At 39.4% G+C, this 14287-nt stretch overlaps 1 protein-coding gene across 1 annotated transcript in view; it reads right to left on the minus strand.

Moving 5' to 3' along the window:
- ADGRG2 (adhesion G protein-coupled receptor G2) overlaps positions 1-14287 on the minus strand; it is a 113701-nt gene that overhangs the window by 22781 nt on the left and 76633 nt on the right. Inside the window, exons 7-13 of the mRNA XM_072956393.1 lie at positions 12525-12578; positions 9444-9499; positions 8550-8605; positions 5464-5503; positions 4955-4992; positions 3602-3696; positions 2988-3054 (exon numbers count right to left, since the gene is read on the minus strand). Of these exons, the coding sequence (XP_072812494.1) occupies positions 2988-3054; positions 3602-3696; positions 4955-4992; positions 5464-5503; positions 8550-8605; positions 9444-9499; positions 12525-12578 (406 nt within the window). The remainder of the gene's footprint in view (positions 1-2987; positions 3055-3601; positions 3697-4954; positions 4993-5463; positions 5504-8549; positions 8606-9443; positions 9500-12524; positions 12579-14287) is intronic.

Here is a 14287-nt window from a genome sequence, read left to right on the forward strand (position 1 = left end):
TCCCCACAGCCTGAGGTCCAGGAATCAGTGTGGACAAAGAGGTGCCAGACAGAAAGATTATGCGTTGAGAAGCCTTGGCTAGGGCTCCAGCCCTCACTACTCCTCTGGGCAATCCACCTAACTTCTCTGTGACTCTGTTCCCTCAATTTTATAATGTGGCAACCTGTCTGGCCAAGTCGTGGCAAAGGTGCTTTACAAAGTGTAAATTAAATTCCCTTTGTATTATCTGGGGGCCTGCAGCAGCCAGATCCCCTGGCATGGGGCTCCCATTCACTGGGCTCATCATGAAGAGGTTGCCCTATATTGCTCTTGTCACTTTTGCTAATCCGAGCTCTCCATCCACTGGGTGAGGTACACGGGGAGTGGCAGAGCGGTGGTGGGCAACACCAGCTATATATACATTAGAAACCTTGGAGCACTGCAGCACCAGTGCCAGGGCTCCCACTCCAAACCAACTGAGCAAGAATCTCTGGGGTGGGTACAGGCATCCGTATTCACTTCAGTGTGCTTCTTTGCTGAGGTGTAGCCTATATACAGTAAAGTGTACTTACATTTAGAGCTGGAAGGATTATAAATATTGTAACTGTAGTATGTATACACCTCTATCATCACCACCCAGATCAAAATACAGAGTGTTTTGAGCACTCCAGAAGCCATCAGTTTTAAAAGGGCCCCAGGTGTTTCTAATGTACAGCCAATCTTAAGAACTGATGTATCAGAAAGACACCAGGCCATCATCTAATTCTAACCTAACGGTTCACAAGTTTGCTTGCACCTCAGGATCACCCCACCCAGGAATTTTTAAAAATCCGAAAACCTAGGCTGCACCGCAGACCAGTGACATCACTATCTCTGAGGGTGGGAGGCAGGTATCACTATTTTTAAAACCCCTCAGATAATTCCAACATGCAGCCAGGTCTGAGAACCACTGCCCTATGGTCTAGACGCCCACCGCTACTCGTAGTGGGGTCCATGGACCAGTAGCATCCACTTCACCTGCGAGCTTGTTAGAAATGCAGAATCTCAGGTCCTGCCCAGACCTGCTGGATCAGAATTTTAACAAGATCCTCAGTGAGTGACATGCACGTGCACAGTAACCTTCAAGAAGCGCTGATGTGATCCCTTCCTCTTTTTACAGAGGAATCTGAGACTTTGCAAATCTCTCACAGCTGGACACACCGCTAATTTATGATAGTGCTTCAGCCAGACACGAGTTCACATTCTGCCTCCTTTTCTGCGTCCTGCTGCTTCTTCCTAGCAGCTCTCGGAATGGGCAGTCATCAGAGGACAGTGGGGCTGCCTCAAAAGAACCATGGTCTCCAGACCCGATCCTGACACTTCCAGGACTTCCATCTCCAAGTGGGGCTCAACCCTCCAGCTTAATGGGAGTATCTTAAGCTTAAAACTCAAATATTCTTTACTTTTCATTACAGAAAACACTGCAAATCCTTAACTAAAGTTCTTTAGCTATTCATAGGGGCCAAATTTTTTCATATATCCCAGATATATGGCCTACACAGGGCGGACAGGCTGCACTTAGTCTTCTGCTCCTGGATGAGAAGCTTCACATTGAAAAATGTATGTCCTTCATTTTCCCCAAATACAATTTTTATCTGATTGGAGAAAAGTACAGAAGATGCTGCCAAGAAAAAAACAAGTAAACAAGAAAATCATCCATAATGCCATAAATGCCAGTGGGCAGGCCAATCACTGGGAACACCCGTGAGCATTTTCATTCATTCACTTCCTGGTTTTTTCCAGGTACATTTTTATATACTTGTTTTCACATCATCCGTGACCTCTGCTATTTTGAAGCATCCATCTTCCAGCTTCTCTCCACTGAGGCAGAGTTTAACGCAGTGATTTACAACTTCGGTTGCACATGAGAACCACCAGGAGAGTTTTCAAAACTCTTAATGCCTAGGCAATGACCCAGACTAACTGAACCAGAATCACTGAGGGTGGAGACTGGAAATCAGGATTTTCAAAAAATGTTTAATATGAACTAATTTTAGGCTTACAGAAACATTGCAAAAATAACAGAGAGTTCCATACACCCCTCACCCAGCTTCCCCCAATGTTAACACTAACATCTGGAATTTAACCCAAATAGCTATCAAAATTTAGCATATGACAAAGGTGGCATCTCAGATCACTGAGGAAAAGGTGGACTTTTGAATAACTGGTGCCTCGACCACTGTGAAGACATTTGGAAAAAGATTCAATTAGATCCATACCTCCTACCACGTAAGAATAAACTCCAAGTCGATCTAATGTTAAAAGAAAAAAAGAAAAAAGAAAAGAAAAAGAAACCATACAAGTACTAGAAAAGCACAAGGGTGAATTCCTCTATAACCAGGTGTAGGGAAAGTCTTTCTTTAATAAAGCCTCCAAATCCACAAGCAATAAAAGATTAGTAAATTTAACTATGTTAAAAAATTTTAATTTGCATGACAAAAACATAAAAACAAAGTCAAAAGTTAACTGACAAACTAGGGGGAAATATCTGCAACATATACCATAGATAAAGGGCTAATATCCACAATATATAAAGAATACTTAAAAATTGATCAAATATCTAGTGGGAAAAAGACATGAACGCACAATTCACAAAAAGGATACAAAAATGACCCCAAATGTATGAAAAAAAATTCAAACAGTCTTAAGAGAAGTAGAAATCAAAATAACACTAAGATACCATTTCTCATCTAAAATTTTAAAATATGATGACACAGTCAGCTGGTGAGGCTGTGGGGAGTCAGAATATTTTTAATGCTCACCAGGTGATTCTAATCTGCAGCCAAGATTGCAAATCACTGGTTTAAGGCAATGGAAACTTCAAAGAGCAGAAAACCGCATTTTCCCTAAAATTGAAAGCCCTTCTTCGCTATCAAAATTCTACAATTCCTTAGCCAGCATAGTGATTAAATGCTGTGGTTATTATTATTACTATTTTTAGGAGAAGGGTCACCATGTTTGCTACATACCACTGCAGTTTTTCTAACTGTTCCGGGGAGGAAGGGCAGGGCATCCAGACAGGACAGCAGCACTGTTCTGGAGACAAAAATAAAAGAAAGAAGAAAATGCATGGGCAAGAATGAGACAAGGAAGAAGCCGAGATCCATCAAGTATTACAATTCTTACCCTGACAGCACTTTAAAGAGCATTAGTCTAAAACAGTCGATAAAATACATTGGATGCCATTATATTGATAATTATATATAAATAGTAGGTGCTCAAAATATTTCTTGAGTGAATAATTTGGGGGAAGATATGCATGCAATATCAATTACTCTTCAGCGACTCCTAAGAGGAATTCAGAAGTAAATATATCCCAGCAGCAATCTATCAAGCGCTCCAAATAGAATTCTCCCTCTCCACAGGGTTTGTTTTATCATGTTTTCAAATACAATATATCAAAACTTTATTGAGAAAGTAGGAAAAATCACCTTTTAGAGCTCCCTAAAAACTGCCCAAGGACAAAAGAGTCAAAACAGAAAGCTGTTAACATATGTAAATTTATTCATTATTCTTTCAATTTTAAAAAGAACACATCAAAGTCGTGTGAAAATGAACAAAGCAATAAAGACAGACAACTTACCCATTGGTCTAATGTTTACTGTTTGCAAAGCAACCATCACAGCACATATGTTCATTGTCTTATTCAGTTTTACTGTGAACGTACAATTTAATGTGCTATAAAGAGAAATATATAGAACCAGAGTGTTACTAAACTGGAAACCTACCTTCATATTTGCCACTGCTTTTCAAACTTAGAGTGAAGAAAGGGGACACTAACACTGTCAACTTGCGAGGTCACCCGGGAAATAAGTTTGCAAACACCCACCTACCACAGGCTGAACTTTACCCCAGAGACTTTCTACAAGGAGGCATTTACAGATGTGTTTACATTCAGAGAGCTTGCAAACAAGAGACCCTCTGACCACGCACAGATGCTGATTCCTTTTGCCTGCCCACACAATGAACACGCAGTGGTGACACGTGGTTGTAGAGACAAGCATCCGGACATCTAAAGCCTTACCCCCAGCTGGCTACTTGCCTGGTGTCTGGAGGCATTTGGGTTTCCATCATGAGAGCCCTTTCACATACCAGAGGTCACTATCAAGGTCTCTTAAATCCAAAATGTCTCTGGCAATCTAGATCATCAAATAACTAGGAATTTAAGATATTTTCTGTTTCTTTTTTTTCTTTAGTCTTGGTTTAGGTGAAAAAAATATTAGTGTTGCAAATAATGAAAAGTGCTAAGAGACATGAACTAAATACATATAGTGGGTAGGGATCCGATCTACAATTTCATGGAAGACTTGCCATTGTTTGCACCAATGAATCGTTCGATGAGTAGAAATGATTATTTTCTAGACCTCTTACCCACATGGAATTTTCAAGATTTGGGTAGTGAGATTACTGACCTAAAAGCTGTTGGCCTATGCAGCCAGGACAGCCAATGGACGTAATTTCAAATGATCATCTCTGCAACCTCAAATAACTGTCAGCCGATTGCTGATTCGCCCGTCCATGTACTTTTTAATTTCTTCTTTTCTCTTTCTTTCCCTTCCTTCTCTGTCCTTCTTCTCCCAAGCTCTATCTTATGTTCTTTCTTCTCTGTATGGCTTTCAACTGGACTGGACCCTTGGGAGCTATTTCCTGGTCCCACTGGTGGCCCGTGGGGCTAAGGACACCAATGATCCTTAGCTTCATAGAACCAGAGGCAAATGGCCCAACACCACCCAACCCTCTGCTTCATAAAGAAATGAGAAGATGGATGTGATGATGATATGTATCTGGAAGAATAAAAAATTATATATCCAAAATGTCATTAATGTGTATTTATTTTAGAGGAATGCCTTTGAATTTGCTCCCTAAGACTCCTCAATACTTTATTTCTCATGAGTAGAGAAAGAATGTTATTTATAAAAGTATTAAAATGACTGACCTTTGGGCTTCTGCTGTAGCACACACTATAAAATAAGTCTGAAACAAAATAAAAATATGTATGTTAGTTTGACAGTTGGAAATGTCAGACAAGATGGCCCAGGACTAATCAGAGAATTACAGAATCTTAGAACCACAAGAACCCCTAGGAATCATCCAGTTCACATTCCTACCAGATTACTGACATATAATTGAAGCTATTCAGGCCATACAAGCTCTACTTGGATACTACCAGTGTCAGGGAACTCTCTACCACACAAGGGAGCTCATTCTCCTGGAACTCTGGTTTTAAGAAACTTAGTTTTACATGAAGGACAATCTACTCCCTTGTAATGTCCATCTGTTGAGCCTAGTTCTGGTTTTTGGAGTAAAAGAACTAGCCCATTCATTCTTTTACATGACAGATTTGGGGTAATTTGAATACATATCTCCTCAGGAATACAGAACTCCATGCTCTCCCCACCCCAAATAATAATAATGATGAACAAGTACAGGATGTACTATGATTACCTCACTTAGGGTTTGCAGGGTTTTGTTGAGTTCCGATCGTCTGTAAATAAAATGAGAAATTGACATGAAGGAGATCATCAGTGATATTAAATTCAAAACAGGTTAGAATTAGCAATAAAATTCAGCATATGGTATTTATTGCTTGCAGTGTTCACTTTGAAGAAACACTGGGTATAATAAGAGACTCCTACGTGGGAAAAATAAATTATTGACATGACACAGGAAACTAACCAGATAGAAGCTGTTATTAGTTTTATCCAACAGCAAGATATTAAATTATGGTTGACAATCTTATTACTCATTAGGCTACTGCAACCCCCAGGCAGCTTTTTCTGGCAAAGGACCAGAGGAAAAGCTGGCTGGAGGCAAAATTTCTGAGACGGGCCAGCCACTCACCCGGGGGGGCCCTGTGCCTCCGATTTCTTCCTCATTCCCTCTCCAGCTGACCCCGCCTGCCCTCGAGCACTCTCCAGCCCGGCCTTCTCCTCCTCACAACTCCTCTTTAGGAATTTCCCTCATTGCTCCCCTCCAGTCCCACTCAACATCACTTCATTTCTTCAATGTGGCCAAGCTTCACATGAAGTTAGGACAAAAGAAATCTAGTTAAAGAATTCACTCCAAGGCAGCGATTCTCAACCTGGGGTGACTCTGCCCGCCAGGGAGCATCTGGAGACATAACTGATTGTCACAGTTGGAGGCAGGATGCTACCTGCATCTAGTGGGTAAAGACCAGGGATTTGTTACACATCCTACTATGCTCTCAACACAGCCCCACATAACAAAGAACTATCGGGGCCCCAAATGTCAATAGTGCTGAGGCTGAGAAACCCTGTTCCAAGGACTGGGCAATAGATCTTGGCTCCAGAGAAGATCTGGAGAGAAGAGAAGGATCGTGGCAACAGCAGTCAGCTAGCTTTTCAAGCTGGCAGGAGCTGTGCCTATATAACTGCTCAGAGGCCACCTTCTTTTTGAGAGTTTCTCTGGCTCCTCAAGTCATGTCCAACCACTCTGCCTATTCTATATTCAGACACTTAGAGCATCCTTTGGTAGCCTGTACATGTCACCTTCATTGTAGGGATCATCCCGTATTGTTATCGTGTTACGGTATCTTCCCCACCGGACTTTAGACCCCTGATTCTCAAAATGGGCCTCATGCTGGAACCACCTGGGGAGTCTTCAAAAATACCAATGCCTGCAACTCAGCCCCCAAATGCTGATTTAATTGTCATGGAGTGTGCCTGGCATCAGGAGTTTTAAAAGCTCCCTAGCTGATTTTAATATGCATCTTGGGTAAACCACTGCTGTAGGCTGTTTTCCATCTCAAGAGAGTTGGGTTGATCCTCGTTTGTAGCCCCAAGGCCCAGCACATATTAGATGTTAACAAATGCTTGGTAGCTTTGAATGAAATCATCTATATTTCAAGCCTAATAATTAAAATGAATTACAAGTATGCTAAGTTGTGTTCTATATATAAATTTGTGACTTTAAAAACATGTTTCCTATCACTCTTATCATCCATCTGAAATTTAAAATCCTTCCAGGACATTGATAACTTCTGCTTTTTGTTTCACATGTATACTTTGAATAGTTAGAAAAAGCTAGATATTTCATCAGAAGGTCAAAAAACAGGCATAAAGGACATGAACAAGGTCCTGCTCTTCCCAGTTCTCACTTGTTTTAACTTTTTGCCACCACAAACTCAGGAGAGCCCTACAGATATCTGATGGAATCATGTTCCTCTTGGCCTAGGCTTGGCTAAATCATCAGAAGTAGGGAGGTCAAAATGCTAATTAAAAGGATAACTCTTCTAAGAAGAGATGTTTTATTTTGAACAAGGAAAGGTTCGTTTTCCTCAGTGTCCTTACAGATACTCCCAAGAGCTTTCGGATTTGATTCCAAAGTTTACAAAAATCTCACTTAAGAGATAGTAGCAAAGTTGGGAGTAGATGAATTTCATCTCTGATGCTGCTTCCCTGCATGAAGGCGAAGACATATTTTCCCTACTGGTGACAGTCAAGGTAAGACTGTCTCCTGGCGTAGACTACCCTGCCGGCCAACATTTTGACCTACTCTCTAACTAGGAGCACTTATCTATAATGCATTTGTCATTATCTGTGCTTGTCCTTGTGAGCTGAGGTCTACTTGACAAAGACTTCTCTCTGACTTTTGAATAACTGATGCCTCATGAAGGCATGAGCAAATGCTGTAGGTGGAGTCCTACCATGAACTCTCCTTTCAACCTTGCTGGCTACCAAATCATATTAAAACTCAAATTCAAATGGAACTCTTGAAACCGTGGATAATCATTCGTCAAATCCATTTCACCTGCCTTCCCTCATCAAAGTCGTTTCAATTGTTGCTAAAAAAAAAGACTTGCGTGTCCCCCAAGCAGCACGTAGCCTAACCAGTAAGATGTTTTACTGAGCTGTTTTCCAGGAACTTGGAGTCAGCTGTGTCTAGTTCAAGGCGAGCTGGTTAAGACTGAAAATGACCACAACGGGGCATGTGCGAGTGTCTGCTCCGTGACTTTTGGCATCAGAGGGCGGAAAACTCCACCCTCAGATTGTGCCAAGTGCCTCCTTTTTTGAACCTGCAGAGACCTGTAGCTTAGTTACACCTGTGAAGAATGACGATTACTCACCTTTTTCCAATCATCTTTCCCCACGATCCCCATACCTAAGACCACCCCACTACTTTATTCTTTATCCTATAAATACCCCGAGTCCCTTGCCTTTGGGGCGATGGATCTGAGACTTGTTCTCCTCCCGTGGCTGCCTGGGGAATAAACCCTTTCCTTGATACAAACCTTGGCTTCTCAGCATTCTGGCTTGTTGCACATCGGGCAAAACTAACCTGATCTGGTAACACTCTTCCATAATTTCATAGCATCCAGGAGAAGAACCTCACGGGAAAATTAGTTGCTGACAGGTGACTACAGTTACTGTGCAAAGAACTCTAGAACCAATTCTTTATAAACTCTGGGTCTGTCTCTTTCCTATTCTTGGTTTCCAAAAGTAAAGATAGCTCAACAAGTATCTTCCCACAGTTGAGGTCTTAAGTTTTAAATCAAACAACAGATTACTCACTTCAATTCACTTAGAGACAGGATTCCAGTTAAGGTGACATTGGCCATAATTTCACTCTGTTAGAAGCACAAAATCATTAAGAATACAACAACTATTTTGTTTTATAACACTTTCTAGCAAGAAGCTGTTCTTCAGTTTTGTTGGCCGCCCAAAGGACTCCACCCCAAAGACTGTGACTCTTAACTGCATGGAATATTGTCTAGCAAATGATCAACTCCATATTGGCTGAACCAGTTTTTATGTTTTCTTTCAAAAATATTTTGAGACAGCAAGTCTGATGTGCTAATTTCTATCTTTTGTTATTCCAAGGGTTCCCCCAAAAGAGCACCATTAAAGCTCTCTATGTGAAAGGTTCTAAATTTAAGTATAAGATCCCAATGGAAAAAGGGAAACTTGGTAGCAACCAGCACTGCATTTCGAGCACCTAGCTCATTGCCTGGAATACAGTAGGTAATCAGGAAATATTCACTGAATGAATGAACCACATTTAGCTGGGATCCTCGGACCAAATCTAGGTTGTGGAAAGGCTGATACTACTGTACCTGAATCCCTTATGGGGGGAACAGGATCAGACTGAGAAGACTAGTTTTAGATTCAATATATTTCTTGTTGCTAGGAGTGTCTAATTTTAAATTTTGACTAAATTGCATCATGTAAACATTCTTATTCAGCAGCAAACCTAGTGAAAACTAAAATATAATTTTAAACAAAATATCATGATTATTATGAAGTCAAGCCCTCTCGATAAAGCTAGTGTTTCAACAACACATACTTTATTTAAATTTGGTCATAAAAGTAAATATGCCAAATATAAATAATTTGAACCATAAACAAATCTTTAAATACATTAGACTTCACTTTTTAAATTGCAATAAAAAAATCTTTAAAACTTACCTGGGTAACATTGCTTTCTTCATCATATTGAAACATTATCTCACCTCTAAAAAATGCTAAAAATGAATTTTCAAAAAGAAATTTGAGACTTGTATCCTTAGAGTTTGAGGATTAATATGTCACCAAAAAAGATTATCAAATTATTTTATAAACAGAGTTTCATCAATTTCTTTGTTATTCACATTTACTCTTTTCTATCAGAAAGTTCCTCAATGATTATCAATATAACTTTCAGAAAATATCAACTACACATTTTATGCGGGAATGCAGAAAGAGACAAAAACCTGTCTCCTTGTCAAGAAATTTTCTCCCTACATGCTTCTCATCAGGATTTTGTTTCCCTTAAAGATGATAACTGGGGGAACTGTGACTCTAACATTAAAAATCTTTTTAAGCTGTTGTAACTGCAGTTACGTAGCTATGGACGGGAGGGAAAAAGTGTTTCTCAGCAGTTAAGCAGCCTTATGGAAGTCTATTTATTCCTTGCCATTTGGGGTTTTTCTTTTTGTTTTTAAAATATAGCTACCAAATAGCACTATCCTTCCTAGGAATGAATTTTGAGATTTTGCTTTGAAACCTGAATACAGTGCAGGGCAAACCCTTTTTTTTCAGTTGAACAACTCATTGTGGCTTTTATCCCAGAAATGCCAGAAAACCCTGTTCTGAAAATGCTCACCTTGGGGAATACTGAACTCAGTTTCAGTCAGTGCATTTCCTGCAGGGTTACTCTGAGGGCCTTTGGCTCTATTGAAACAAATAAAACAGACTTCACAGAAGTACATTGTATGTACTTTATAATCTACAGACAGAAAAAAAACTGGCCTCTTGAGCAGAAGGGCAAGGATATCATATAAACTAGAGCAGGGCTCAGCCAACTCTTTTGGTAAGAAATCAGAGGGTAAATATTTGAGATTTCTTGGACTATATGTCTCTGTGGAAACTACTAAACTTTGTGGTTGTAGGGTAAAAGTGGCCATAGATGATATATAAATGAATGGCATAGCTGTGTTCCAATAAAACTTTATTTACAAAAACATGTGGCAGGCTATTATTTGGACTGTGAACGGGATTGCCAACTCCTGAACTAGAAGGCTGAAGGTCTCCCCATCTCATCTTTTATTGCACTCCAAAATACAACTGATTCCCATAGCCAAGGACTCAATGGTCCACTTCCACTTCAATGGCCAACAAAGCCACTAGACCAGTGATTAACATGATTGATCTGTTTCAGCAACCTTTCTACTGAGAACTCAAACTCTGCATATTGAACCTGAAATTTCAATCAATGCACTACTCAATTATTAACAGTCAAGATACTTAATATATGTATAGAATTACTTATCCATTTTTGAAAAAAAAATCTTAACTTTTTATAAACTTCAGTGTGTGAGTGTGTGCTGACAACCACAATTTCTCTCCCTCATCCCTCCATTCTCCAAGTTCATCCTTGAGTCTTATTGAGCACATGTTGTGTTTCATACATGTGCTGGGCACACAGTGGTAACAGAGCAACCATGAAGCCATCACTTTTTCACCCTCAGCCTAACTCTACCTGATCAGTTCTCAGTTTTTTCACGAGCCTCCATTTCCTTTAATGAACCCAGATTGGAACCTGCAAGAAGTGAAGGTTTCTAGTTTCTGGCAGGATATTGTAGAATTTCTGGTGCCAAATGAGTTGGTCCCCTGAAGAGGTTGTTTTCACCAGACGCTAAAACAAATGGTCAATTCAGTAGCTAAACTGGGGAAAACATTACTCCAACCAGCTTCCTGGCATCTGTTATTCAAGATGACCAGTTTTTTTGACTAAATGTTCAATTTTCAAACAGTTATCAAACATCATGCAGACATAACACTAAGCTAGACATTAGTCACCAGTCCAAAACACAGATGAAGCATAAAAATATTGAAATTATGGAGAATTCAGTAAAGAGAAAGGTAAGAGAAGAGGGGAGAAGGGGAGAAGAGAGTTACACAATGTATGAAAGTGAAATGTATCCAACAAATTTTTTTTTCTTTAATTAAAACCAGCCAGTATTTTCATGTTATCTTCTACTTTGAGCATACTATCAGCAGAAAGCTCACGTAGGAAAGCTCAGCAGAAGGCTCTTGTAAGTAAATCTCACATTCACACAAAGTGCTTGTGGGACATCCTTTCAATAGAAAGTTTTGTTCTTTTCTAAACTATCCAGCTTTAACTCACTTTACTTGAAATTGTTTCCTATATTTTTCAAGCAGATTATTAAACTGTTAAGAGGTACAGAATAAAAGGAAAACATTCCTGTAATGATTGCCTTTTTTGTATCAGTGGAGTCACACTAAGACTTTAATATTATAAAATACTTTGTTACCTCTTCTCTCTTCCTCTGACCCAGTTCTGACCTGCCACACCATGTTTTTCTGTGTTTTCACATATGCCTTCATTGGTTTTAATACGGAAGGGAGCCCAGAAAGCCAAACCAACGTGAGAAAAGTGGTTGTTTCATTCCTTCTGGCCCAAGGCAGAAGGGAAAATATTCCCATTTCAAAAATAGCATGTTCTCAAGAGATTTCCATCTCAATTTAAAAAAAATAGTGGACAGTCTTAGAGACAGCAAAATACACCATGGGCACTATTGGCATTAGCGTCTAATTAAACTAGGTGTATGTGAGGTTTTCAATATTCTAGTAGAGTGGTTTGTTTTATTTTTAGCAAAAGACAACATCTTGTTTCTAAGTTACAATACTTAAGGTCCTGTGGAAAAGCTTGAGGGATTTATACACAAGAAGTGGGTTTCAATAATTAAGTTCATTATTAATTATGTTCATGAATCAACTCTAAGGGTATTAGGTATGGATTTAAAACTATGATGAAAAATATTCGGTGTAGAGCTTCATGGTCTCATATTAAGGAAGTTAACCCATTATCTCACTTTCAGCCAGATCTAAAATTTACTTTTGTTTTCATTCGAGACTCTTAGTAGCCAGGTGTTATGAAAAGAGACAAATCAAAGAGGCACACATCACACACTCAACAGGAGGAAAACAAACCTTTCTCTACAGCGCTAATTTATGTGGTAATGTGTAATGTACACATGAACTAACCTGAGTCATTGCAAACAGATGACAAATTGCAGATATTTCTCTGGGGTTTGACTCCTGCAAAGAAAACACAACCCAGTAGGTTAAGCATGTTAACACCTGCACTTACGTATTACACTGTCAAGAGAATTCACTAATTCAGTCATTAAACGTGTATCAAGAATATTATATGTTGGATATAACTGGCTGGATAAATTCCACAAAGACTAAAGGAATGAGAGTTTTCACTTCTTAGTAGTTCAGCTATGGAACTGGATTCTACTATTCTTTAGTATGTCAGTGTCTGATCCCCTGCTCCTCACTAAAACGTCTTTGCCCCAGTCTCAATTCATCCCTCTTCTGTCTGATATAAAAAGAACAGCCTGAATACAATCAAGTATAGAAACTTTAAATGGAATAGCCCTTACTCATAGATCCTCCTTCCTGTCCTGGGCAGGGGAGCCCATGAGCACTCTAATGCTGGGCTTAGCTACTGGTGCAAACGTATGTAAGAAATAACATCAATGTCATGATGTCCTTTCACATGGGCAAAAACCGTAAAATTAAAAAAAATATTTGCTGAGCACCTACCATATTCTATAGGCTTTGGGAGGTTCCAGATACAGACCCTACCCTCAGCGAGCTTACAATCTAATAAGTGATACTGGCCAGTAGATAAAAAGTTATAGCGAGGGCAAAATGGAGTGATGGCCATGTGATGGCCTCCATACCAGACCACACAGGCATGCAAAGGAGGCAGGGATGAATGGGAGATGAAATAAGCCATGTTAGAACAAAAACCTTCATACATATTAACCTGAGAAATACTTTTTCCTCTGGTGAAATGAGAGGAACATCTCTTCTTTGATTTCAAGAGAGCTCTAGATTAACTCCTCTGAGAATCTTTGTTTCATTAATTTCATCCTTTTGGCAAAGGATAAGAAATCTATGAGTAAATGTGAGAGGCAAATGCTGATAATGTATTAAGCAGACTGCCAAGGGGAAAAAGTTGTCATATTAAGAAATATTTGGCCGTCCTTGTTAGGTCTGGCTTGGTCAGAATTATGTATGCAATGCCTGATTGCTATTTTATTTCTACTGCACTTTATGAGTGCTTTATTCTTTCCTAAGAGAACTAGCTTGGACACAAACTAAAATAATAATTTGAGTTAGTGCATGTGATATGTTTCTGCCAGAATGATTTATTGATGTTTGGTGTGTAGGCATCATGTTTCAGCTAAGAGTTTTGATTCTATGAGCAAACTGAATTTAGGTGCCTAAAGTTACCTGCTAGGTAGATTTCTATATTGTTCCACAACGTTACCCACACCAAAAGAGAAAGATTTCATTTTAAACTTCCTTGCTAATGAATATAATTCACTGGAGATACACACTACACAAACACTATAGAATATACAGATGGTGGGTAGTGATGCTTTAAATGTTCTTTACAACCATTGGTCTATTGCTCACTAAGCTTTTCATTCTATCATCTCTCATCTTTCTCTAGATTTTAGTGGCACCTTCACTGCCAGTGATGTCAGTCTTCTGCTACTCATTCATACTGAAAATCTTCTTTCCTATTGCTAGGGCTGTTACCTGTAATTTCCCCCAAGTATATGGCCACAGGTCATCCTTTAAATCATGAATGAGAAAACTTTGGCTGTAAAGGGTCAAATAATAAATATTCTAGGCTTTGTGGACCACATAGTTTCTGTTGCAGCTACTCAGCTATTCACTGTGGTGGGAAAGGAGCCATAGCCAATGTGTAAACGAATGGGTATGGC

The sequence above is a fragment of the Vicugna pacos genome, chromosome X (genome assembly GCF_048564905.1).
Source record: "Vicugna pacos chromosome X, VicPac4, whole genome shotgun sequence".
Lineage (NCBI taxonomy): Eukaryota > Metazoa > Chordata > Mammalia > Artiodactyla > Camelidae > Vicugna > Vicugna pacos.